Raw genomic sequence first — 27,217 nt, 5'->3', positions numbered from 1 at the left:
CTGAGGCACAGAGAAGTTAAGAGACTTGCCCAAAGTAACACAGCTGACAATTGGCAGAGCTGGGATCCCTCCCTTGCGTGGTACTGATGCATGGGGTCTCTCCTAACCCTGGGCCAATGCACAGGGTTCCCCCCCAAACTTGGGACTGATATACGAGGTTCCCCATTCACCCAGGACCAATGGCTGGGGTTCCCCCCGATCTGGGGTCAACGGCGGGATTCCCCCTCAAGCCCGGGGCTAATGCATGGGGTTCCCCCCTCACCCAGGGCCTATGCACCCAGTCCCTCCTTCACTTGGGATGGACAAATGAGGTCTCCCCTCTCCCAATGCCAGTGCCCGGGGTCCCCCCTCGCCTGGGGCTGACGCATGAAGCCCCCACCTCACCCACATTGCACGCACTGAGCTGGTGGTTCTGCAGGAAGAAGTAGGGGAGGCCTAGATCCAGCTTCCAACCAACCACAGGCTGGAGCTGAAGGAACAGAGAGGGAACCCAGCTCCCCGCAGAGCGACCAGCCCACCTCAGCTCCCTGCCGTGGGATCTCCTCTCCGGCTCTGAGGACGCCCTACAGGAAAGTCCCCAAAACAAAAGCAATCAGTAATCAGAGAGTTCAGCAATTCAGCAATCAGAAGCAGCATGGCTCAGTGGAAAGAGCACAGGCTTTGGAGTCAGAGGTCATGGGTTCAAATTCCGGCTCTGCCAATTGTCAGCTGTGTGACTTTGGATAAGTCACTTAACTTCTCTGTGCCTTAGTTCCCTCATCTGTAAAATGGGGATTAAGATTGTGAGCCCCCTGCGGAATAACGTGTTCACCTTGTAACCTCCCCAGCGCTTAGAACAGTGCTTTGCACATAGTAAGTGCTCAATAGATGTCATTATTATTATTAATCAGTCAATCTAGAATGTCCAATGTAGAACAGCCCTGGTTTCTCAGCAGCATAGGATCCCAACATCCTTTTGGGGCAGTTCCCATTGGTCAGCTGCTTCCCTCCGGTCCATTGGATCCTTCTGGTCAACTGGTTCTTACTTGTTATCTGGTTCCCCCCACTCAACGGGATCCTATTGGTTAACTGGTTTTTACTGGTCAACTTGTTCCCTCCATTTAACCGGCTCTTACTGGTCATCTGGGTCCCCCTGGTCAACTGGCTTCCATTGGTGGACAGGCCACCCACCTGATTTGCTTGTATATATCCCATTGTTTAGTATTGTTCCTGGCACCTTAACACATACCATAATTATTCTACGTTGCTCACCTCTGGCGAGTGTGTCGGTCCTTCTAGACTGTGAGCCCACTGTTGGGTAGGGACTGTCTCTATATGTTGCCAACTTGGACTTCCCAAGCGCTTAGTACAGTGCTCTGCACAGTGGATGGGGAGGGGGAATCAGGAGACTTGGTTTAAGTCCCGTCTCCGCCTCCGGCCTGCTGTGTGACCTGGGGCAGTCCGTTTGCCCTCTCTGGGCCTCCGCTCCTCAGCTGTAGGGTGGGGATACGACCCCCGCCCAGCTCCGCCTCACTAGTCGCTGTATCTCACCCCCGCAGCTCCCCAGTTTCATCAACACCACCCTGCCCCCTCACGAGCAGGTGACGGCCCAGGAGATTGACAGCTACTTCCGTCGGGAACTGATCTACAAGCGCAACGAGCGGATGGGCCGCCGGGTCATGGCTCTGCTGCGAGAGAACGGGGACAAGAGCTTCTTCTTCGCCTTCGGAGCAGGTGCGCCGGGCGCGGGGGGCACCGGGCATCGGAGGCAACAGGCGGGCTTTAGTTACTTCGGGGACCTACATAAAATTGAAGGGTTTCGTCCTTTTAGGTCACATTGTAAGCGCTCGAGAAATACGATTGAATGAATTAACGAATTAATGAATCAAGCAGCCAATGGTACGGACTGAGCGCCTTCTAGACTGTGAGCCCACTGTTGGGTAGGGACCGTCTCTATATGTTGCCAACTTGTACTTCCCAAATGCTTAGTACAGTGCTCTGCACACAGTAAGCGCTCAATAAATACGATTGATTGAGATTACCGTACTGAGCAATTGGGAGAGGGCAATAGAGTTAGTAGATACTGGCCCTGTCCTCCAGCAGTTTACAGTTTTCTCTGTATGGTGCATTGTACTGAGAACTTGGGAGCATACAATAGAGTCTCTGGGGCGATAATAATTAATAATAATTGTTGTAATTGTTAAACACTTACTATGTGCCCAGCACTGTCTTAAGCACTAGGGAGATACACATTAATCAGGTTGGACACAGTCCCTGCCCAACATGGGGCTCCCAGCCTTAATCCCCATTTTACAGATGAATTAACTGAGGCCTAGAGAAGCGAAGCGACTTGCCCAAGCTTACAACAGCAGACAAGTGGCAGAGCCAGGAGGAGAACCCAGGTCCTTCTGACTCCTGGGCCCGTGCTGTACCCATTAGCCCATGCTGCTTCCCCCGCTTTCATCCCTGCTGCCTCAGAGGATGCGAGCCAGGGCTGGGACCTCAGAGCCTGACCCGGGCCCAGCTCCCTCATCCTCAGTTCCCTCGTCTGTAAAATGGGGATGAAAACTGTGAGCCCTGAGCGGGATGGGGACTGTGTCCAACCTGATTTGCTTGTATCCACCCCAGCGCTTAGAACAGTGCCTGGCACAAAGTAAGCGTTTAACAAATACCATAAAAGAAAAGAGAGTCCCCCCAACCCCCGCCCTCCAAGATCCCCTCCCCCGGGGCCATGGGCCATGGGTCACCAGGCGAGGCAGGGCCGGCTTTTGTCTGGGGCTTTCGTGCAGGCCGCCGAGATGATGGATGGGAGTTCTATTACAACCCCGGGGTTTCCACGAGGTAAAATACACAGGGAGAGTTATTCAAAAGGCTTTTATAGTTCCAGAGGAGGGACCCCCCCCCACACCCCTCGCCAAGAGTGCAGAGGCTGTTAAAGAGAGTTAACATGTTGGCATTGAAAATCTACACATAAAACCAATGGTAGGAAAAATCCACTCCTGGCTTATTTCATTTTTACGATCGCATCATTTTGGAGTCTCATTTATGATAACGTGGATGAATTTATGGGTACCGTTCACGGGGGATGTTTTCCTTCGGGGTGTCTCGCTCTGCCGTGCTCATTTTGTCCCCCCTAGAGTAGCTAGGTTTGGTCATGTGGGTCTCGCATTCGTGGCCTGGGGAGAACGGCGGCCTGGGACTCCGTCCGTCCGTCCCCCAACCTGCTGCCGATCGGTCGGTCATGGAGGTATCGGGGTGGAGTGTGGATGCTGTGACTGGGGTCCGGTGGGTCTGGAAGGCCGTGTCTCTACTGGTTAGGAAGCAGGGTGTGGAGGAGGTGTGCCCTGGCCTCCTGCTCTTCATCCCTGTGGAAACAATAATAATAATAATTGTGGTATTTGTTAAACAATTACTATGTGCCAGATACTGTACTAAGCACTGTGGTAGATACAAGATGATTGGGTTGGACACAAATCCCTGTCGTACGTGGGACTTACAGTCTTAATCCCCATTTTACAGATGAGGAAACTGAGGCACAGAGAAGTGAAGTGACTTGCCCACGGTCACACAGCAGACACATGGCAGAGTTAGGATTAGAACCCAGGACCTTCTGACTCCCAGACCTATGGTCTATCCACTAGGCCATGCTGCTTCTCAAGAAAACAGTGGAATCTCTAATCCATGATAAAGGGGGCTGTCAGGCTGGGCCGACTGGGAAAGTTGGAGACAGGGCCGACTGGGAAAGTTGGAGACCAGGAGTCCCCTCAGGTAATAACTCCAGGCTGGGATTTCTGAGCCCGCCTAGCCTCAGTATGAAGGTAGGTTTGGGAGGAGCAGACAGGGAGCTGCTGGAAGGAGGTGGGAGTGAGGAGAATGGAGAATGTGGGCTGAGGGTGGTGGCGGGAGTAGAAAGAGGGGAGAGCACGTGGTAGGGTTTTTGGGAGCGGGGAGAATGGACAGCACGAGCTAGGGGGCAGTGGGAGCCGACATTCCATCCCAAAAGACCAAAAGCAAACCCGAAAATCACTTACCTTCTGCTTCCTCATCTGTAAAATGGGGAGAAGAGAGATGGTGAGCCCCACGTCCAGCTGGAGAACCTTGAGTCTACCCCAGCGCTTAGCACACAGTAAGCACTTACGGAGTAAGCTAAGTAAAAAATACCATAATTATTGTTGTTTCTGGAACTCTCCTAACCTATCTAGGACTCTGCACTCTTGTCATAATTGGCTGTGGCTCTGCCTTTTCCTTCCCATTTGTAGAGAGCGTGTGTCTCCCTGTCTTCCCTGCAAGATACACTGTGCTCTTCCAAGGGCCTTCTCCCCGTTCTAGACTGTGAGCCCGTTGTTGGGTAGGGACCATCTCTATATGTTGCCAACTTGTACTTCCCAAGCGCTTAGTACAGTGCTCTGCACACAGTAAGCGCTCAATAAATACGATTGAATGAATGAATGAATGAATGAAAGGGCCTGGGACCGTGCAGGCCCCCGATTGACAGTTTTGATCAGCCTGTGGATTGGCTGCCAAGACATCATCCCTTGTGGCCGTTAAGGAAACATGACTCGGTCTCGGCCGGAGATCCTGGTCATTGTTGGGCCCTCCGGAGGCAGGGCGTTGGACCCAGGTTCCCTTCCGGCTCTCTGTCTTTGACCTTTGAACTCTCCAAGTAACCTGCCCACCCCGTTTTCCTCCCCCAGCTAAGCTCGCCTCTGGGTCAGCTCCCCCCGAGGTGGCTCTTCACTCTCCAGTTCTCCTTGCTCATCACGGTCCCCTGACTCAAAATTGGGATTTTGGGGACAAGGGATCATGGCTTCCCCGCCCCTTCCGGCACCCTGCCCGCTGCTCTCCCAAACTGCAGACTCACCAACTGTCCACTTTTGTCTCTCCACTGTCTCTTGACAGCTCTTTCTTCCTTTTCATTCACTCACATCTCAGTTTGATTCCCTAAATTGGATCACTTAATGCCCTGAGATGCTTGGGAGAGCGATTTGTGAGAGCAACACTACCAGACTGTGTAAGACTTGGCGGGCTTTCTTCTGGACTGAGCTCCTGTCCAGGGCCTTCAGCAGACTCACCTGTCCGTCAGGCTTTTGGCTGAGCAGGCTGGGGTGAACATTTGGGGACTGAGAGCCAGGATATTTGTGGGAGGTTCTCCCCCATCTCCTTCCTCAACTCTTTTCCAGTGAGCTGGCACAGACCATCCCACAGCCCTGACTCTCCCCTCTCTATCCCTGACTCTCCCCAGTGACCCAGCACAGAGCTTCCAACACCCCTGACCTTCCCTTCTCCATCCTTGTGTCTCCTCCAGTGACCCAGCACAGTCCATCCTGTTCCTGTTCTCTGTTCCTGATGTGGGGAGAGGGCAGGGAGTGGAGTTGGGAGCCAAAGGTGTTTCAGTCCGCAGGGTTCCATTCCCCCGTGTCGCGTGATAGAGCACGGTACTAGATGGGCCTGGGAATCAGGAGTCCTGAGTTCTAGACCCAGCTTTGCCCCTGACCTGCTCTTTGACTTCGGGCCAGTTACATAATAGTAATAATAATAACAGTAAGTAATAATAATGGTGGTATTTGTTAAGTGCTTACTATGTGCCAAGCCCTGGGGTAGGTACAAGCTAATTAGATTGGACAAAGTCCTTGCCCCACATGGGGCTCACATTCTTAATCCCCATTTTACCGGAGGGAATTGAGGCCCAGAGAAGCGAAGTGACTTGTTCTGGGTCACACAGCAGACGTGTACGTACCCTCTCTAGTCTCTGTTTTTCTCTCTGTGGACTGGAGGTCTCAACCCGGCCTATCGCTGCGGCCTCGGTGTGCCCTGAGGATGAAATGAGGTCACCACCACCACAGCGCTTTGGGTGAGAACCTCAAGATTCTGGTATGGACCAACCCAGACCACAGTCATTCCTCGTTTCCACGGGCCCCGTTGCTTCCCTAAGTGCATGTGTATGTGCACACACACACACACATCACACACATCGGGCCCCACCCCCATCAGCCTCCACCGTGACTATCTGCTCTCTATCATGGCAAATACGTTGGCCGGAGAGTAATCAGAAACATGCAGAGAACAGGAGATGCCCAAGCCCAGTCTAAAAATAGCGTCTTTCACTCAGCCGATCACTTCCTAGGGGGCCTGCTGGGGCCGGGGCCAAGGCCAGGGCCGGCAAGGGTTTAATTCATTCGAATCAGTTCAAACCCTCCTTAATTATGGTACTTGTTAAGTGCTTACTATTTGCCAAGCACTGTTCTAAGTGCTGGGAGGAGATACAAGTTAAGCAGGTTGAACACAGTCCCTGTCCCGTGTGGGGCTCATAGTCTTAATCCCCATTTTACAGATGGGTTAATTGAGGCCCAGAAAAGTGAAGTGACTTGTCCAAAGTCATGCAGCAGAGCCGGGTTTCGAACCCAGGCCCTCCAACACCCAGGCCCGTGCTCTTCCCACTAGACATCACTGCCTCTCGGGGTGAGCCCGAAGCAGGCTGATGTGTATTTCAGTTTCATTTCAGTAGCAGTTGGTGGTTCAGGCCGGGCTGTTTAGAGCTGTTTTGTCTCGTTCAGTGGGAAGTCAAGCTGCAGAGACCCAGCCCCATTTTGTTCCATTACAGTGTTTCTGACTCGCAAATTCACTAAAGCTGCAAAACCAACCAAACCCCTGAGCTGAGAAAGTGAGGCTGTACCCATTTCACAGATACAATCACAAGGCAGGGGAGGCGGTAAGAACACAAAGGTGCAGCCAGCATCAGTGACCAAATTAGAGGGAGCGTGGGCTAGTGGAAAGAGCATAGGCCTGGGAATCAGAGGACCTGGGTTCTAATCCCGGCTCTGCCAATTTTTTTATGGCATTTATTAAGAGCTTACTATGTGCAAAGCACTGTTCTAAGCGCTGGGGAGGTTACAAGGTGATCAGATTGTCCCATTGGGAGCTCACAGTCTTAATCCCCAATTTACAGATGAGGGAACTGAGACGCAGAGAAGTGAAGTGACTTGTCCAAAGTCACACAGCTGACAATTGGTGGAGCTGGGATTTGAACCCGTGACCTCTGACTCCAAAGCCCGTGCTCTTTCCACTGAGCCACGGTGTGACCTTGGGCAAATCCCTTCACTTCTCTGGGCCTCAGTTCTTTAGTTCTCCCTCCTACTTAGAGTGTGAGCCGCAAGACAGGGACTGTCCAACCTAGTTAATTTGTATCTTCCCCAGCACTTAGAACAGTGCTTGATACATAGTAAGTGTTTAACAAATACCACTGGGGGGGGAAAACCAACTAAGATGGAGAGTTCTGTCCTTCCAACTTCAGAGAGGGTTAGGTCTCTGAGTCTGTGGGATCCACCCTGTCTGGTGGAGAGATCCGGGCTCTGTCCAGAAGTCCCCGCCACCTCCCTGGATGAGGTCACCGGTGCTGGCTCTGGATCCCGCTCACCATCGAACGTCAGGATGGGTCACTGCCGAGAGATCCCAGGCCACCGTGGGCTCCTTGGACCGCAGAGGCTGTTCCCTCTGCACAGCTCCCCTGGTGAGGCTGCGTGAGGAGAATGAATGGCAACTGAGGCCCGGGAAGCTTCCAGAAGAGATAATAATAATAATAATAATGGCATTTGTTAAGCGCTTACTATGTGCAAAGCACTGTTCTAAGCGCTGGGGGGGATACAGCGTGATCAAGTTGTCCCATGTGGGGCTCACAGTCTTAATCCCCACTTTTACAGATGAGGTAACAGGCTCAGAGAAGTTAGGTGACTTGCCCAAGGTCACACAGCAGACTTGTGGTGGAGCAGGGATTCAAACCCATGACCTCTGACTCCAAAGCCCGTGCTCTTTCCACTGAGCCACGCTGCTTCTCTAAGCACTTCTTAAGTGCTTACTCTACTAAGTGCTGGTGTAGATACTAGATAATCAAGTTGGACACAGTCCCCATCCCAAATGGAGCTCAAAGTCTAAATCAGAGGGAGGTGGATTTAAGGAGCCTAAGGAAGAGCACAAGGAGGACAACCCTAAGGCCCCTTCGCTGGAAAAAAGGATGGCCTACATCTCAACTTCAAAGAGATGTGAACAGAGAACAGACGGCAGCCGAGACCAAGCGTGCACCGGGGAGAAGCGTGTGGAGAATGCCCGACAGTCCTAGACCTGAGCAGCCACCAGGGGAGACATGTGTGGAGAATGGCTGGCAGCTGAGACCTGAGCGGCCTTCCCTGGAGCGTGTGCGGAGAGTGCCCAACAGCTGAGACCTGAGCAGCCGCTCGGGGAGCATGTGTAGAGGTCGGCTGGCAGTCGAGACCTGATCAGCTACCGGGGAGATGTGTGAGGAGAATGCCTGGCAGATGAGACCTGAGCAGCCTCCAGAGGAGATGTGTGTGGAGAATGGCTGGCAGCCAAGACCCTGGCATCTGCCTTGAGGAAACTGAGAGGTCCACCTGCCAGCCAGGAGGGCAGAACAGATGCCAGGCAGACTCAGGGAAGATCCATCCGGCCCAGTGCTGTTCAGATGTTCAGCGGCGGGCGGCTGTGTGACACCGGCAGCGGATGGGCCAGCCTGCCTTACAACTGTCGGAGATGTTGTGTCAGATGCCCCTCGCCCCCCAAGGGACACACGAAGCCCCCGGAGTTTAGGGGAGGGGCATCGTGTGAGGGTCCCACCCCAGTCAGAGCATAGTACGGACCGGTACTGGCCGAGGTGGAGAGCGAGCAATCAGACAACCGTGGAGGAAGGAGGGTAGGGGGTGCTTGGTGGGAAGATGTCCGTCCTCTCTCCCCCAACCCCATTTCCAAAAGGCAGAGGCCAGGCGTCCAGTCTGCTTGCTAGCCGCCCGTTCTGGACGCCCCTGCCGTTGTGGGGGATTTGGGTGCTACGGGAGTGAGATGGATGGATTTGTCCATTGTCCCGGTCGGTCTCCCAGCCCGCTTGATTATCAGCGTCCTCAGCATCCTGCTGAACCGAGCAATATAAATTGTTTACGCAGAACATAAACAAGCCCCGCCGGCGCAAATGTTCCGTCCTGCTGTTTTCGGAAACATCGCGTCTGTGGGGTGTGACTGGGCTCCTGGCCTTCCTAGATTCCCCCCACCCCCACCCCCCGCCAGCCTCTCCCCTCTCTGCTCTGTCTAACACCCAAATGGATCCTATTGTTCAAATGCCAATCAGAACCCGGTTGGCTCTCAGGACAAAGAGTGGCACACAGTAGGTGCCCAGTACAGTGCTCTGAACATATTAGGCACTCAGTATGGCACTCTGCACACAGTAAGTGCCCAGCTCAGCACTCTGTACCCAGTAGGGGTCTAGTACAGTGTTCTGCACAAAGTAGGATCCCAGTGAAGTGCTCTGCACACAGTAGGCACTCGGTACAGTGCTCTGCCCACATTGACACCCAGTATGATGCTCTGCATGCAATAGGCATGCAGTATGGAGCTCAGCACACAGAAACTCTGCACTGTACTCGCAAGTAGGCATTCAAACAATGCTGTTGGGAAGCAGCCTGACCTAGGAGCCAGAGTTCTAATCCCAGATCCACCACTTGTCTGCTTTGTGACCTTGGACAAGTCACTTAACTCCGCTATGCCTTGGTTACTTCATCTGTAAAGTGGGGAAAAAAAATCCTACTTCCTCTTAGACTGTGCGCCCCATGTGGGACAGGCACTGTGTCCACCCTGATTTATTTTGAATCTATCCCAGCGCTTAGTACAGTGCCTGGCACATACTAAGCACTGAACAGATACTCTCTAAGCTGTTAGCTCGTTGTGGGTAGGGAATATGTCTGCCATCTCTGTTGTGCTTTTCTCGTCCAAGCACATAGTATAATGCTCTGCACATAGTAAGCACTCAATAAACACCATTGATGATGATGATTTTTTTTCTTAAAAAGGGGGTGTGGTGAATCCCGGATGCACCACTTGTCCACTGTGTGACCCTGGGCAAGTCACTTCACTTCTCTGGGCCTTAATTACCTCATCTGTAAAATGGGGATTAAGACTGTGAGCCCCCCGTGGGACAATCTGATCACCTTGTAACCTTCCCAGCGCTTGGAACAGTGCTTTGCACATAGTAAGCGCTTAATAAATGCCATTATTATTATTATATGATTAAATGACCGCTTTAATGCCCCAAACCTCCCCCGGTGACCAGAAAAGGTACCATAGTTTTGCTGCCCTCCCAGGGTGCGTCGGAAAGTGGTCCTGTCCCATATCTCTTGAAGTCACACAGCTGTTTGATGCCCCAGGAGGGACAATTCCCATCTTGCATCACCCTGGAGTTTATCCGATCCCACTCACGGGTCCCCGGGGCCAGAGCAGGACAAGGCGTCCAATCAGAGAGGAGGAGGGGAGCGATGTGCTTTGCAAAGCAGAGCTCCTTCCAACCCAGGAAAACAAGATTTGTTGTGTTTTCTTACCGACGATCCAGATGGAATCTCTTTCGGGGCTGAACTTTGACTGCTCTCCCACAAATACCATAATTGTTATACAAACTAGTCTGGTTGGATACAGCCCATGTCCCTCATGGGGCTCACAAGCCTTAATCCCCATTTTACAGATGAGGTCGCTGAGGCCCAGAGAAGTGACGTGACTTCAAGGTCGCACGGCAGACAAGTGGCAGAGCTGGGATTAGAACCCATGACCATCTAACTCCCAGGCCCAGGCTCTATCCACTACGCCGTGCTGCTTCTCATCGTCCTTGTCTCCCTGCTTCAAACAAGGTCCCTCCCAACCTGCTTCGCCTGCCCAGACCAGAGGAAGCAAGCCCAAAGTCCTGAACTCCCTCCCACCCCCCACCCCACGCCCCCCCACCGGCCAAGCTCCCCCTGGCCGAGACCATTAGCATTTGAAAGCCGTCCGGCCCTGCATTAATTCCAGACTGAACGTAAATATGGGACCAGAGCCCTCTCCCATCTCAGCAAGACGGAGGGAGCTCGAGGCGTGCACTCCGCCTTTGCTGGAGTGGCCCACTGCCCGACCAGCCCGGCGTGGGGGTCTTCGCCCACAGGTTTCCAGGACCCTGGGCAGGAGTGGGAGAGGGCATATGCTAGTCAGCCCTCTAGACACCCACCCTAGTCGTTTAGGATGAACCGTCCAACGACCCAACCCTCTCCCAGTGATTCAGCACAGATCATCCATCACCTATGACTCTCCCCTTCAACACACCTGACTCTCCCCCCTCCACTCCTGACTCTCCCCTTGTGACCCAGCAGAGACTAGCCAACACCCCGACTCCCATCTCTATCCCTGACTTTCCCCTGCAGGGCCAGAGCAGTGGGATCAGTCAGGGAAGGCCTCCAGAAGGAGGTGGCTTTTAGAGGGCTGTGTAGAAGGCCAGAGAAGGGAAGGGAGAGTCCCATATCAGACTGGTTCCTGATTGGAACTCAGGCCGTCAATCCTGCCCTCTGCAAAACCCATTCCCTCTCCCTTCTCTGCCATTTTTGGAAGGCTCACACCTGGAGCAAGGGATTTCCCTGTTGGAACTTTTATACTCTGGCAAAATCCTAAAATCCTACAGCATCTCCCATTTTTTTTCCCAGTAGTATTTGTTTAGCACTTATTGTGTGCCAGGGATAGTACTAAGCTTTAGCATAGATACAAGGTAATTGGGTTGGACACAGTCCATGTTCCCATGAGGCTCACACCCTAATTCCCATTTTACAGATGAGGTAGCAGAGGCCCAGAGAATTGAAGTGACTATCCACTAGGCCAGGTTGGGGAACTATTGATCTATAGACCTTGGACTACGGTCCAATCTCTAGACTGTAAGCCCCCTCTAGACTATAAGCTTGTTGTGGGCAGGGACTATGTCTGTTGTTTTATCGTACTCTCCCAAGTGCTCAGTACAGTGCCCTGCACATGGTAAGCACTCAGTAAATGCAATTGCCCAACTGATTATTGACAGATCCAGAGAAAAACCATGTGTCTTAGTGGAAAAAACACAGGCCTAGAAGTCAGAGGACCTGATTTCTAATACTGACTTCACCACTTGATTGCTCTTGTCCTTGGGCTGGTCACTCGATTTCTCTGCACCTCAGTTTCCTCAACTGTAACCTGGGGATTCAATACATAGTCTCCCTCTTACTTGGACTGTGAGCCCCATGCGGGACATGGACTCTGTCCAACCTGTTCAACTTGTATCTACCCTAGTGCTTAGAACAGTGCTTGATGCTTAGTGAGTGCTTAACAAATGCCATTAACAAAAAGATGAAACAGGGAAACGACATCAAAGCATAGGCAAAGATAAATGGAATTAGAGCAGTAGGAGCACTGTGGCTAGAGCAGCAGAGTTTCAGGCTTCTCGCTGCCCAGGTCGGGCCGTCCCAGGGTTCAATAGCCACAGCCATTTCCTCACTCGGGCCAACTGCAGAAGAAGGGGCTGACGGGAGTCCGACGGTGGGGACCGGGGGTCTGGCCCCGCTCCTCACCCTCCTTTCACACCTTCAGACTGTAGGCTCGTCTCTAGACTGTAAGGTCGTTGTGGGCAGGGAATGTGTCTGTTTATTGTTATAGTGGACCCTCCCAAGCGCTTACAGTAAGCACTCAGTAAATACAGTTGAATGAATGAATAAAAGTTTCTAGGATGGGAACGGAGGATCTGGAGATGGAGCAGTGGACGGCCACAACGCGTCAGGCCTGGAGGACGTGGCTGGTCTGAGTGTGACTGATGTCCGGCCGTCCCTCTGCACCGGGTGCAGGGTCACGGCTGGCAGGTGGAGATGACCGGCCCCGGGCAGCCGCCGAAGGCTCGGCCGGGGAGTTGGGCGGGGGTGGGGGGCCCCCAACGGGGGTCTCTGGATTCCGCAGTAATTAGAAGCAGACGCAGGGCGTTCTGGGGGCCGCGGGGGCCCGGGCACGCTCGTCGTCATTCCCATCCGGAAGGGGAGGTCTGGACGGGCTGAGCCGGTCCTCTCTGGGCCTTCAGCTCTGGTTTGGAGGGGGCGGCCGAGCAGGGAACCACAGCCCCTCTGCACTCGGAAGGAAGCGGATGGTGGCGGGCGGTCGGGGCAGGGGGGTTGGGAGGGGGCCCCGAGCGCACACCGCTGCCTTCAAAGCCGTCTCGCTTGGGCAGACGCCGGGAATTTCTGGCTTTCCTGTCCCCCCGCACGGCGGGAGTCATGCAGCCGGCTTCTCCTTTTCTTGGTGGGGGTCCTGTCTCTCGGTGTCTCTCTTCCCACCCACCCCCATCTCTGTGCTTGGACAGGTCTCTGTTCCTGTCTCTGAGGGCATGGTTCTTCCAGCCTCTGTATGTCTGTCTGTGTGTTTGCGGTGGGGTGCCTGTTTTTTCATCTATCATTCTGGGTGTTTACCGATTGATCGTGGAGTCTGTTTACCTGTTCATTCATTCTTTCAATCGTATTTATTGAACGCTTACTGTGTGCAAAGCACTGTACTAAACACTTGGGAGAAAACAATAAACAGGCATATTTCCTGCCCACAATGAGCTAACAGTCCAGAGGGAGGTTCAAGGACTCCTTCTTTAACACATGGGCTGATTTCTCAAACCAGTCAATCAATTGCTGGTATTTATTGAGTGCTTACTTTGTAATAATAATAATTGTAGTATTTGTTACGTGTTTATAATGTGCCAGGCACTGTTCTAAGTGCTGGGGTGGATACAAGCAAATCGGGTTAGACATGGGGCTCATAGGCTTAATCCCCACTTTACAGATGAGGTATTTGAGGCATAGAGAAGATAGTGAATTGCCCAAGGTCACACAGCAGACAAGTGGCAGAGCTGGGATTAGAACTCAGGTCCTTCTGATTCCCAGGCCAGTGTTCTATCCACTAGGCTACGCTGCTTAGAAGCGTAGCACTGAGAAGCAGTGTGGCTCAGTGGAAAGAGCACAGGCTTTGGAGTCAGAGGTTATGGGTTCAAATCCCGGCTCTGCCAACTGTCAGCTGTGTGACTTTGGGCAAGTCACTTCACTTCTCTGTGCCTCAGTTACCTCATCTGTAAAATGGGGATTAAAACTGTGAGCCCCCCCGTGGGACAACCTGATCACCTTGTAACCTCCCCAGCGCTTTGAACAGTGCTTTGCACATAGTAAGCACTTAACAAATACCATCGTTGTTATAATTATTCTCTTTGTGCGCTATGTGCAGAGCACTATACTACGTACTTGGGAAAGTACAATACAACAGAATTAGCAGAAACGTTCCCTGCCCATAACGAGATTATAGTCTAAAGGAAGGTCTTTTTTTATAGGAAAATCACATTATGAACCGTTCTGGGTCACGCAGGGAGAGTCAGGGTTGGAGAGGGAAAAGTAAGGGGCATTGGATGGTCCGTGCTGTGTCACTGAGGAGGAAGCAGGCATGAGGGGCCTGTCAGGGATGTCTGTGGTCCGTGCTCAGTCACTGGGGAGAGTCAGGGGGGTTGGATGGTCGGTGCTGGGTTACTGGGAGAATCAAAGATGAAGAGGAGAGAGTTGGGAGTGTTGGACGGTCAGTGCTGGGTCACTGGGGGAGAGTCAGGGCCGAAGAGGGGAGAGTCAGAGGTTTTGGATGGTCTGTGCTGCATCACTGTGGGCGAGTTGGGGATGGAATGGGGTGAGCCGAGGATGAAGGGACTGCAAGTGAAAATAACCATGGGAAGAGGAAGGGCCTGCATGCGGCCCAAGGCAGGGGAATCGCCCACCCGCCAGGTTAGAGGTCCGGCCAGCGAGGCGGTGGGGGGTTGGAGCAAACCCAGTTGTCCCCCCATGTAGGAAACACCAGGCACATCAGACACTGAAGCAGGGGCAGGGAGGCCTAGGGAACATGCATGGGCTTGGAATCAGAAGACCCGAGTTCTAATCCCAGCTATTCCCCTGGCCTGCTGATGAAACTCAGCCCAGTCACTTACCCTCTCTGGGTCTCAGTTTCCCCTTCTGCAAAATAAGGAGATCCCTGCGTCTCTCCCTCTCCAACTGGTAGCCCTGCAGGTGAAAGGGGCTGTGTCTGTTCTGATTATCTTGTCCTTGCTCCAGTGCTCGACACAGACCAAGCCCTGAATCCACAGCATCCTAAAACGCCCCCCCCCCCCACCCCCAAGGCTGCTCCTTTCCCCCTCTCCCGACCTCCGCCGTTGCTTCTTGGGCTTTGGGGAACCTCAGAGTTCTGTCTCCCCCTCTAAACTGTAAGTTTGTTATGGACAGGGAATGTGTCTGTTTATTGTTGTATTGTACTCTCCCAAGCGCTTAGTACGTGATCTGCACAAAGTAAGCAGTAAATACGATTGAATGAATGAAGGGAAGCCCCAACCCAGCGCCCCCTTTCCAGACCAAGACCCTCGCTTGGCTAGAGCTGTCACCCCTGCTGAGACCAGGGGAGAAGGGACAGAGAACCTCACTTTTGACGGCACTGTTGAGTCGCCGTAGCCGGTGTCCATTGTTCGGCGGGGGGTAACGGGCAGGGGGAGCGGGGGCAGGGGACGGACCGTTCCGTGACGGTTTTATGGTACATGCTTAAATGGTGAGTTATTTATGGCCTTAATGAATAGTTCATATTTAGCAGAAAGTAGAATCTTATAAGTGAAGGAAATTCAATCCCTAAAGTCAACTATGCCTGACAAGAAGTTAGTTTCAGGCACTATTTGCCCGTTGTGATGTTGGGCCTGGGTCCTGGCTTGTTGAACATCGCTGCCCAGGCCCAATCTGGGCTGGCGTCTCCCTGGTTCATTCATTTAGTCATATTTATTGAATGCTTACTGGGTGCTAGGCACTGTACTAAGCGCTTACAGACACATTCCCTGCCCACATTCCCTTCTATTAGACTGTCCATCTCCCCATTAGACTGTAAGCTTCTTGAGAACAGGGATTGTACCTATTAAAACTATTGTACTCTGCCAAGGGTTCAGTACAATGCTCTGCACACAGCAGACTATCAGCTCCATGAGGGTAGGGACCATGTCTACTAATTCTATCATAGTCTCCCAAGTCCTCAGTACAGTATTCTGTGCACTTAGAATTTGAGTCTAAAGTTACACTCCAGTGTGGGTAGTAAATGTGTCACCTTCATTATTCTGGGCTTTCCAAATACCAAGTACAGCGGCCTTGACCCCAGTAGGTGCTCAATAAGTGCACTAAATAATAATAACTGTGGTATTTGTTAAGTGCTTACTATGTGCCAGGCACTGTTCTAAGCGCTGGGTTGGATACAAGCAAATCGGGTTGGATACAAGCAAATCAGATTGGACACAGTCCCTGTCCCACATAGGGCTCACAGTCTTAATCCCCATTTTACAGATGAGGTAACTGAGGCACAGAGAAGTGAAGTGACTTGCCCAAGATCACATGTTAGACAAGTGGCAGAGTCAGGATTAGAACCCAGGTCCATCCGACTCCCAGGTCCGTGCTCCATCCACTAGGCCATGCTGGCCTAAAAGCAGCATGGCTCAGTGGAAAGAGCCCGGGCTCTGGAGTCAGAGGTCGTGGGTTCGAATTCCGGCTCTGCCAATTGTCAGCTGTGTGACTTTGGGAAAGTCACTCCACTTCTCTGTGCCTCAGTTCCCTCATCTGTAAAATGGGGATTAAGACTGTGAGCCCCACGTGGGACAACTTTGATAACCTTGTATCCCCCCTCCCAGTGCTTAGAACAGTGCTTGGCACATAGTAAGCGCTTAACAAATACCAACATTATGCTGCTTCTCGCTGCTACTGTTACCAGAGGCAGTCAGTAAATACCATTGAATTCCCATTAGATTGCAAGATTCTTGAAGGCTGGATTTGTATCCATTAACTCTGCCAAACCCTTCCAAGATCTCAGTACAGTGCTCTGCAAGCAATATGAGCTTAATAAATGATGCAACTGATTGATTAATTAGTTAATCGGTTGATGGAGCAGCCCACAATAGCTCTGACCAAGCCCAGAGGCTCTGGGTGTCTTCCTGTAGCCAGAGTAGGCAAGTCCCCTCCGATCAGAGATAAAACCCCCTTTCCTGCTCCCACCTCTTCTTCATGACATCCCCGGACGACAAGGATCACACTCTCCATTTTACAGAAGGGGAAACTGAGGCCCAGAGAAGTCCAGCACCTTGCCTGCGGACACGCAGCGGGCCCGGGCAGAGTCGGGACTAGAAGCCCGTTCCTCTGGGCCCACTCACTCTCAGTCCACCGGTCACCCTTCGGCCTCTCAAATCAAAGTGCCATCGACCTGCCCCGCCTAGAATTCCAGAGCAGGATCCAGTAGAGCCAAGTGTCTGTTCTGCATGGAGTGAGACTCTCCAGGGGAGGATGTTGTGGTGCCTTTGGACTACCGGGGGTGCTATTCACCCCACCCTCCCACCACTCCCACTACATTTCACCGCCAAAAAGGAAGTTGGAAGAAGTCTTATGAAAAGGCCACACTGTGTGGGTGTGACTCCGACTGCTGCCAGTGATGCTGCCTTTGGCCTTTCAGTTGAGCAAACTGTGGTGTTTATGGAGCACTTCCTGTGGGAAGAGCACTGTGCTAAGCTCTTGGGAGAGTCCAGTACGACAGAGGTTGACAGATGTAATCCCTGCCCACAAAGAATTTACAGGCTAGAGCTTTTGTTACAAGGCTGCAGGCTGCCATATTTTTTTTTATGGTATTTGTTAAGCTCTTACTTACTCTAAGCAGTGGGGTAGATACAAAGTAATCAGGTTGGACACAGTCCTTGCCCCACTTGGGGTTCAGAGTCTTAATCCCCATTTTACAGGTGAGGTAACTGAGGCCCAGAGAAGTGAAGTGCCTTGCCCAAGGTCACACAGCAGACAAATGGTGGAGCTGGGATCATCATCATCATCATCAATCATATTTATTGAGCGCTTACTGTGTGCAGAGCACTGTACTAAGCGCTTGGGAAGTACAAATTGGCAACATATAGAGACAGTCCCTGCCCAACAGTGGGCTCACAGTCTAAAAGGATTAGAACCCAAGTCGTTCCGCTTCCCAGGCCCAGGCTTTATCCACTAGGCCACCCTGTTCTGTGAGCTTTGCAGCCCCTTGGAGGGCCATGGGCATTTCTCGCCCCCACCACCGGGCCCTCTCCCACCCCGAGTCAGAGCCATAACGGGTTCCCAGGTAGCCCGGAGGCTCGGCAGGCCTGAGAGTGTCGCAAAGAGTCCAGGTCCTTGGCCCAGGTGGACTCCCAGCCCGTGTATATGTATATGTATATGTAGCCAATTTGTACTTTCCAAGCGCTTAGTACAGTGCTCTGCACATAGTAAGCGCTCAATAAATAGTATTGATGATTGATGATGCTCCAAGAGTGACACCTAGTGGCCAGCGGGGGGTGGGGGGGCGGGCTGCCTTCAGTAGGCCCAAGGGGTCCCCGGGGTAGCCACTCTGGCTTTCCCAGTCCAACGAGCTGACCCCGGACCTTCTGGGGATTGTCCTAGGGCTGGGGGGAGCAGGGAAGAAAAGCCCACCACCAGACCCAGATACCCCTGTGCCTGCCCATGGAGACCCACCTGGGCCCGTTTGAAGAGGGTCACTGGGGTCGGGGGGATTCAGACAGAGCCTCCCCATGCCCGCAGCACCAGAGGAAATGGGCCAAGTTGAAGAGAGGCAGTAGTCAAGGTGTGATGATGCTACATTGCCCGGCCTCTGGCCCCGCCCCACAGCCCCCTCCGGTCTCACCCATCCTCGCCCCCACCCTCTCCGGCCTCACACAGTACAGTGGATCCCTGGGCCACTACCTACTTAAGAGAGTGAGAATCGGGGAGCTTCCACTTCCAGGCCCCCCGGTCTGAGCACCACTCCCTCAGCTCTTCGGATGGAGTTGGAGAAGTGGCATTGGCCAGGGAGAGGGCAAGGCCCAGGGAGTCCAGAGACCTGAATTCTGATCCCATCTGCCATGCGATTGTGAGCCAGTCACTGAACATTTCTGGGCCTCCAATTACCTGTGAAATTGGGGAATGATCCATGCTCTCCTGCCTCCTCCAGCCATGAACCCCATGCAGGGCAGGGACAGTGTCCGATCTGGTAACCAAAGTGCTTAGCATGGTGCTGGGCCCCGAGGATGCACTGGACAATTATCCAGCTGCTCCTGCTCTTCCCCTGGCCTGCTGGAGGCTGATTTTTCTTTCTGAGGGGCAGATGACAGCGAGGAGCGTCCGAGAGGCCGGGCTGTGGATAGAATTCCAGTCGGAGGCTCCTGGTAGATCTGACGGGCCCACCCCCCACCCCCACCCCTGCAGCCGCTCCCCTCTCTGCGTTTCTCAGACAGCTCCTCGGCGAGAGAGCCCGTGACCCCCCAGCCTCTACTTTCAGCAACTGTCACAATCAATTAGGATCATGGAGAGACGATTGCCCTCTCCCCCTCTCTCTCCCTGCTCCTTTTCTGCCCTGGCCCTGGTCTGAAGCAGGAGATGAGTCCAGGGGCTGGGGCTTGGTCGTCCATCCCGGTGGCCACCCAAAAGATGGGAGGGTCTCGGTGTTGGGGGGGGAGGGTGCATGGGGTGGCAGGTCCTAGGAGGCGGTGGGCATAAAGGGGCCAGTGGTCTGGTGAGGGCGGGTCGTGGGAGGTCGGAGGTGAGATGGGGCAAGGGCCGGGGTGATTGATGCACAGTTTCTCTTCTGTAAAATGGGGATTAAGACTGTGAGCCCAACTTGGGCCAGGGACTGTGTCAACCTGATTACCTTGAATCTACCCCAGCGCTTAGAACAGTGCTTGTCACAGAGTTAGCACTTAACAAATACCATCATCATTATTGTTCTCTCTGCCTCACAGGGCACTTCCTGGGCAATCACACGGTTATTGACGTGCTCCGGCAGGCGGGGTTCGAGGTGGAACACACCCCCGCGGGGAGCCCGGTTCCCCAGTAAGTTGGTGCCCACGGGTGGGGACCCTGGCTGGGCGAGGATGGGCGGGGGGCCGAGTTTTCCCTTCTCCCGTGAGAGGCTCCTTCTCCATCCTCTGACCTAGACCCCCCGGCCCATTTTCCCCAGTCTATTTCCCATCCCTTTGACTGCCCCCTCCCAGCCCTTCTCGTTGGTGCTGTTGAAATGAGTCTCGTGCCGAATGGCAGGGGCGGATGATCCCTGGAGAGGCATTCAACCCCGTGGCCCCCAACCCCCCCAACATCTCCCGAGGCTCGAGCATCGTGGACCTTGAAGATCAAACACAGTTCTCGTCAGCCGCACCTGTGCCCGGCTGGCAGGAGATGGGGGGAGGGGAAGTGTGCCCTTCCAAGAATGGGCATGGGTCGGGCTCTGGACTGCACTTGCCCCCCTCCCCCTCAATGCTTTTGCCGTCCAGGGCTCTTGATAGAGAGTCCCAGGAGGCTGGTGTGGAGTGGTGGCCCCGGTTACTGACCCATTGACCAATGGCGAGGACCACAGGGAGGCGGTGGGGCGGGCGCAGGCAGAGGAGATTCTGAGAATTCCCGAACAATAGGAAGGCCTGGCTGGACACAGGTGCTTCCTGGGCCATCCCTTTCCTCCGTCTGGTTTGAATTATGCTCCCGGCAGCTGCTGGAGCAGACCTCACCTGGCCTGAGGAAACCATGGGGGTAGGGTCTGCGGGGTCCAGGTGGAGGAAAGAATCGGAGGCAGGGAGAGACGAAGCATGGAGAGGGAGAGAGAGAGAGAGAGAGAGAGAGAGAGAGAGAGAGAGAGAGAGAGAGAGAGGGAGAGACAGAGGACACAGAGAGACAGACAGAGCACACGGAGACAGAGAAAGAGACACGCAGACCCAAAGTGAGATGTACTGGGAACTTGCTGTGTGTAGAGTGCTGTACTGGGCACCTACTGTATGTGTAACACTGTACTGGATGTCTGCTATTTGCAGAGTGCCGTGTTGGGCACCAACTTGGTGCAGAACACTGTACTGGCAGCCTACCATGTGCAGAGGGTAGACCACGCACCTACTGTGTGCAGAGTACTGTCCTGGGTCCCAACTATGTGCCAGCATGGTAGTGTCCCCAGCCTTTTCCCCTGCAGCTGTTCCTCCTGCCCACAAGTAGAACTCATTTAACAGCTAATTTCTCATCCCAGTGGCTTTCCCTCACTGCCCCACCTTGGCACGTGCCCCTCTCGAGTTGGGAGGAACCGGACATCGGCTTTCAGGGCAGGGCAAAGATGGGTGGGTCCATCCACGGCCCTGGCAGAGCGGACGAGGAAAGGATCTGGAGCTGGAACGTCTTCCCTCTGTCGGAGGGAATCAAACCTCTGTCGGAGTTGGAAACCCAATCCTCAGGAAATGGGAAGCAGATTGGAGTGTCTGTGGCCTCGGTAGCCGAGTCTCCAGTGGCGGCAGGGGCCCGGGATCACTCACAAGGAGTGCCGGTCTCTCTTGTTAAGTCATCCGGACCTTTACAGCCCGGACGTCCAGCCTTAGGGGGGTGGGGGGGGGCTGCCGGAGCGACCCTCTAGACCCTCCCTCCCCAGCACTCCACCCTCCCCCACCACCGGAGCCCCCTGCTTGGCTCCCACATCCATTGATCTCCCATTTCCAAACACAGGAAATCGAGGGTAGGAAATCGAGCCAAGCTCTTCGGCCTAGTTATGTTGCAGTCAGCGCATGGTAGGCTCCCAGTACAGTGCTCGGCATCCAGGAGGTGCTTAGTAAAGGGCTCTACACCCAGGAGGTACCCAGTATAGCGCTCTGCACTGAGTAGGTGACATGAACCAGAACTCTACACGTAGGAAGTGCCTACTAGAGTGCTTTGCACATAGCATTCTGGACATAGTAGGCGCCCAGTACAGCAGTCTGCACAGAGGAAGTGCCTAGTATAATGCTGTACACACAGTAGGCATCTAGTACTGTGCACTGCACCCAGCAAGTGCAGGGGTTTCACAGGGATCTCTGAGCCATAGAGAGGGACGGGCTGCCCCCTCCAGCTATGATGGTTTCCGCGAGAGGTAGCGGAGGAAGTGAGGCTGGGTCCCCCCACTTCAAAATCTCTCTCCCGTCCCCCCCACACACACCCCAACAGCTGATGGTTCCCATCTGGTCTTCCAGCTCAGCAGCCCCGGACACGGACCCCCCGCCTCTGCCACCCGCCGAAGCCTCCATGACGGTGACCCCCGCGCTCCAGGCCGCAGGCCCCGCCCCGCCCCCCTCGCCCACACCCCTCACGACCGACAGGGACCCCACCTTGCCGCCGCCCCTCCTGCTCCCCGACAGCATCAGCCAGCTGCAGGAGTTCGGCCGGCAGAAGAAGTGGCCCCCAAAGCCACCCAACCACCCCCGCCCGCGCCACTTCAATGACCTGTGGGTGCGCATCGATGACAGGTCTGTACCCGCACAGCCCAGACTGGGCGTCTACTGCAGGCGGGGGGTTGGAAAGGAGGGGTGAGGGAGGAGGGGGCTGGAGAAGATGGAGATGGGGAGGTGAGGGGCTGGAGCTTACTCTAGACCGCACACTCATTCGTTCATTCGTCCATTCATTCAGTCGTATTTACTGAGTGCTTTACTGTGTGCAGAGTACTAAGCGCTTGGGAGAGTACTGTTCAACAATAAACAGATGCGTTCCTTGCCCACAGTGAACTTACAGTCTAGAGACGACAGGGACAGGGACAGGGAACGTGAGAGTATATTGTACTCTCTTAAGCTGCTCAGTACAGTGCTCTGCACACTGTAAGCGTTCAGTAAATACTATCAATTGATCGATTGGATGGAGGGGGACTGGGGTGTTGGGGACTGGAGAGGAGGTTGGGTTGGCTGGGATCTTCTCTCTGTCTCTGTCTCACTCTCCCTCTCTCTGTCTCGATCTGTCTCTCTCTTTCTCTCTTGCCCATCCGTGACTTGCCCAGCCCCAGTTGAGCTCCCACCATGCGGGCGGGGCCGCAGTCCCTGTGATGTCGGAAAAAAGCACATTCACACGGAAAATATCTGTCGACGAAGAAATAAAGGGTCCGATGGGGAACCTCCTCCCCAGAATCTGAGTGGGATCAAACGAGCATTTGGCCCGAGAGCCGGGAGCAGGGCGAGGGCCCGACTTTGTTTCCTTTTGGAAACTGTGCCAGAGGCGAAGGCAGAAAACGAATGGGGAAAGATTTTTGCAGCGTGAAGTCATCAAAGGGGCTTCACCCAGGACCTCCCAATTGGATGATGAAATTCAGTGTGGAAAAGTCACTTCAAATTTGTGTTAGCTGAGACTGTAAAAATGCCTTTGCTGGGTCAGCCACGGCTCATTCCGATCCAGGGGCCCTCTCCGACAGGGGTCCCACGATCCTGGGAAGAACCAAGAACTTGTTGCCCTCCTTGACACTCACCCTCGTGGTCAGGGATGGACAGTCCAACACTCCTGACTCCCCTCTCTCCATCCCTGACTCTCCTCCCGTGACCCAGCATGGGCCATCCCACACCCCTGACTCTCCCCTCTCCATAATAATAATAATGGCATTTATTAAGCGCTTACTATGTGCAAAGCACTGTTCTAAGCTCTGGGGGGTGGTTACAGGGTGACCAGGTTGTCCCACAGGGGGCTCACAGTCTTCATCCCCATTTTACAGATGAGGTCACTGAGGCCCAGAGAAGTGAAGTGACTTGCCCAAAGTCACACAGCTGACAATTGGCGGAGCCGGGATTTGAACCCATGACCTCTGACTCCCAAGGCCGGGCTCTTTCCACTGAACCACGCTGCTTCTCACGATGGATGCTTCTCCATCCCTGACTCTTCTCCAGTGACCCAGCACAGACCATCCCACACCCCTGTCTCTTCCCTCTCCATTCCTGACTCTCCCTAGTGACCCAGTACAGACCATCCAACATCCTGACTCTCCTCTCTCCATCCTTGACTCTCCAGTGACCTGACACAGATCATCTGATGCCCCTTGACTCTGCTCTCTCCCCCCCCGACTTTCCCCCAGTGACCGAGCACAGACCATCCCTCATCAGACTGTAAACTCATGGAGGGCAGGGTGCAGAAGTCTTGCTTTTCGTGTACTCTCCTAAACTGTCAGTACATACCATTGATGAATTGGGGGAGGGGGAGGGAAGGCTCTTAATTGAGAGTGACTGCCTGTCGATCAATCAACCCCATTAGATTAGACGGCCCTTGGGGGCAGGGAATGAGTGTCACTGTCCCAGGCACTCAGTTCAGAGCCTTGAATTCAGTGGGTACCCAGAACATTACATTGATTGAATGGATGCCCCGTTCCCCTCTTGCCCAGATTTCTCTCCCTGCTCTACTTGCCCACTGACCGGGGCCTGCGGTGGAGGTGGGGGGCCTGCTCCCCTCCCAGCACCCCAGGAGATACAGACTGGCGCGCAGCCTGGAAAAAGCCTGGGTTTGGGAGTCAGAGGTTGTGGGTTATAATCCCGGCACTGCCACTTGTCAGCTGTGTGACTTTGGGCAAGTCACTTAACATCTCTGGGCCTCAGTTACCTCATCTGTGAAATGGGGATTAAGACTGCGAGCCCCTAGTGGGACAACATGATAACCTTGTATCTACCCCAGCGCTTAGAACAGTGCTTGGTACATAGTAAGCGCTTAACAAATCCCATTATTATTCAGTGCTTAGAACAGTGCTTGGTCCATAGTAAGTGCTTAACAAATCCCATTATTATTCAGTGCTTAGAACAGTGCTTCGCCCATAGTAAGCGCTTAACAAATACCATCATTACAGAGCACGGGCCTGGGGGTCAAAAGGACCTGGGTTCTAATCCTGCCTCTGCGACTTGTCTGCTGTGTGGCTTTGGGCAAGTCACTTTATTCTATGGGCCTCAGTTATCTTTAAAACAGGGATTAAGACTGGGAGTCCCAAGTGGGACAGGGACTGTGTCCAACCCAATTTGCTTGTATCCAGCCTAGCACTGAGTACAGTGCCTGGCACATAGTAAGTGCTTAACAAATACCACAGTTATTGTTATGCCGGTTCGATTTCACGTTGTACACCTTTTCCTTCCAGCACCACGACGTCAGCGCCCCCGGCCAGAAACACCCCCGGCTACGAGACGGTCAGGCCCCCCGTGAGGTTCACCAATGAACTGGAACAGCGGCCCCATCCCGCCCCGCCTGGCCCCTTGACGAGCTCGGCTCCCCGGGGCTCCCCATGGCCCCTCTTGGCCACCGCTGCCGTGGCCGCCTGCCTCCTGCACCTCCTCCGACCGTCCTGACCGCCCCCTCCCCCTCCCAATTCCCCCCACTGGACCGAGACACCTTAAGAATCCTGGTTTTCCAGGACTCCTCTCCGCGGAACGGGGAGAGGCCGCCACCGTCGGCCTCTCCACCCGGCCCCGTTTCCGAATCTCTAAAGCTTTATCGTAACACTGACTTCATCTTCTTTTTGTAGAAGGGTCTTTATTTCCCATAGTGCTATGGGGCTCTGTAAGATATGTGTTCATATTCAGAAAGTGTATTTATTCCGCCGATGAACTTATTTTTACGATGTATATGTTCATAGCCCCCGTATTAAACAGGAGCGACGACCGATTGTGTCAGTTCTGCGTTCAGTTTTTGTGCTGACCTTTGCCCTCAAGCCCCCTCTGGCCGAGAGGAGGCTCGGAGGGGGCTGTGCCCCAGAGAGAGGGGTGGACTGTCCTTCTTGTCCCTCTGGGCACTTGCCTGTTGGGTCTCAGCCAGAGGGGCAGGGCGGGGAGCCCACGGAACCCAGTCGCCCCACATCCCAATCCCTGACCATTCCTTGCAGCCCCGCTGGGGTAGGGAATGCAGGATGATGAGTGTTGTCAGCATACAGTGTCCACCAGATTGCGATTGGCTCCTTGGGGACCCCCGGGGAAATCATGTGGCCTCAGGCCTGCTCTGACTATAGGCCATTGCCCTGACCGGTGGCTCGGCTGACTGGGGAGGGAGAGGTCAGTGAAGTGGCTGTGGGTCCTTGGGGTCCTGGGGGTTGGAGGCTGATAGGGAGGGGGGCAAGGTGGTGCGAACCTGCTCTGCTAGTAGGAAGAGGACGAGGACGATCCTGGCTCCGGGATGCTGACACCTCAGGCCATTCGGGCCCAGCACCTTTTTTGCTTCTGCCCACCCGAGGGTGGCAGAACAGACCAGGGGCACAGTGATCCTTAGCACAGAGCTTAAGGGGGAAAACTTGCCCCTGGGGACCTGATGCCGAGAGAGACCAGCCACCCGTGAAGACCAATTGCCCATGGAGATCAGTCATCCATGGAGACCCGTTGCTCTTGGAGACCAGCTCTCCATGAGACCGGTTGCCCACGGAGGCCAGTCCCCCTTAAAAACCAGTTGCCCATGGAGACCAGTTGCCCTTAGAAACCAGACACCCATGGAGACCAATCACCCAGGGAGACAGTTGCCCTCGGAGACCAGTTGCCCTTGGAGACCCGTCGCAGGGCAAACCTAGCTGGTTTGGATTCGGGGTGGGGGGAAACTCTAGGAAGCTGGAGGCGGTTGAGGGGGCTCCAAGACCACCAGTCAAATGCCAAGGTGGCCTCAAGGCTGTCCTGGGCCATCTTGCCCATCAACTGAGCATCGGGCAACCGCCCACTCTTCTAGACTGTGAGCCCACTGTTGGGTAGGGACCGTCTCTATATGTTGCCAACTTGTACTTCCCAAGCGCTTAGTATAGTGCTGTGCACACAGTAAGCGCTCAATAAATATGATTGATTGATTGATTGATTGGCTGAGCTCCCAAGGTCCAGGAGAGGCCAACTACATCATGCCACCTCGAGCCTGAGGGACCCAAGGGGAGAGGGCTGATCCTGCCCCAACTCCACACCCTCAACCGGGCTCCAACCCCCAATCTGTAATTGGCCCTTGACAGAACAGTACTTCCTATTTCTAGGAGAATGGGGCTTTCAAGGGGCTTAAGGAAAGCAGTGTGGCCTAGTTGATAGAGCTCGGGCCTCAAAGTCAGAATGACCTTAGTTCTAATCCTGACTCCGCTATGTGTCTGCTGTGTGACCTTGGGCAAATCAATTCACTTCTCTGGGTCTCAGTTACCTAATCTGTAAAATGGAGATTAAGAATGTGAGCCTCATGTGGGACAGGGACTGTGTCCAACCTGATCACCTCGCAATTCCCTATCAGTTAGTACAGTGCTTGGCACATAGTAAGCACTTAACAAGTGCCATAATTATTTTAGAATGCTGGCTGAATAGATCAATCACTTCTCACAAAACAATACTTTGATGAGATAAGTGTAAAGGAATCAAAAACACGCAGGCTAACTGTTCCTTGAGAAAGCACATTGTCTTGGGGGAATGTTTGGGCCAGCTATGTGACTTCAGGCAAGTCATTTAACATGTCTGGGCCTCACTTCCCTCATCTGTAAAATGGGGATTAAGACTGTGAACCCCATGTGGGACATGGACTGTGTCCAACCTGATTAGGTTGTATCTACCCCACTGCTTAGGACAGTTCCTGGCATATATTAAGCACTTAACAAATACCATAAAAGAGATGCATTT

General features: G+C 53.8%; 1 protein-coding gene and 1 long non-coding RNA gene across 2 annotated transcripts in view; one reads left to right on the top strand and one right to left on the bottom strand.

The window, feature by feature from the left end:
- TRABD2B (TraB domain containing 2B) overlaps positions 1-25,262 on the top strand; it is a 72,053-nt gene extending 46,791 nt beyond the window's left edge. Inside the window, 4 exon segments of the mRNA XM_038760149.1 lie at positions 1,539-1,713; positions 19,613-19,703; positions 21,845-22,117; positions 24,739-25,262. Of these exon segments, the coding sequence (XP_038616077.1) occupies positions 1,539-1,713; positions 19,613-19,703; positions 21,845-22,117; positions 24,739-24,946 (747 nt within the window). The 3' untranslated portion in view covers positions 24,947-25,262.
- On the bottom strand, positions 2,837-4,049 carry LOC119940333. The gene is made up of 2 exons (XR_005454909.1): positions 4,011-4,049; positions 2,837-3,344 (listed from the first exon to the last, which is right to left on the bottom strand). It is a non-coding gene; the product is annotated as an uncharacterized LOC119940333 (long non-coding RNA).
- Positions 25,263-27,217: the final 1,955 nt, after the last annotated feature.

This window comes from Tachyglossus aculeatus, chromosome 18, assembly GCF_015852505.1.
Source record: "Tachyglossus aculeatus isolate mTacAcu1 chromosome 18, mTacAcu1.pri, whole genome shotgun sequence".
Taxonomy (NCBI): domain Eukaryota; kingdom Metazoa; phylum Chordata; class Mammalia; order Monotremata; family Tachyglossidae; genus Tachyglossus; species Tachyglossus aculeatus.
Note: the sequence above shows the minus strand (reverse complement) of the source record. Positions and strands in the feature narration are given on the sequence as shown.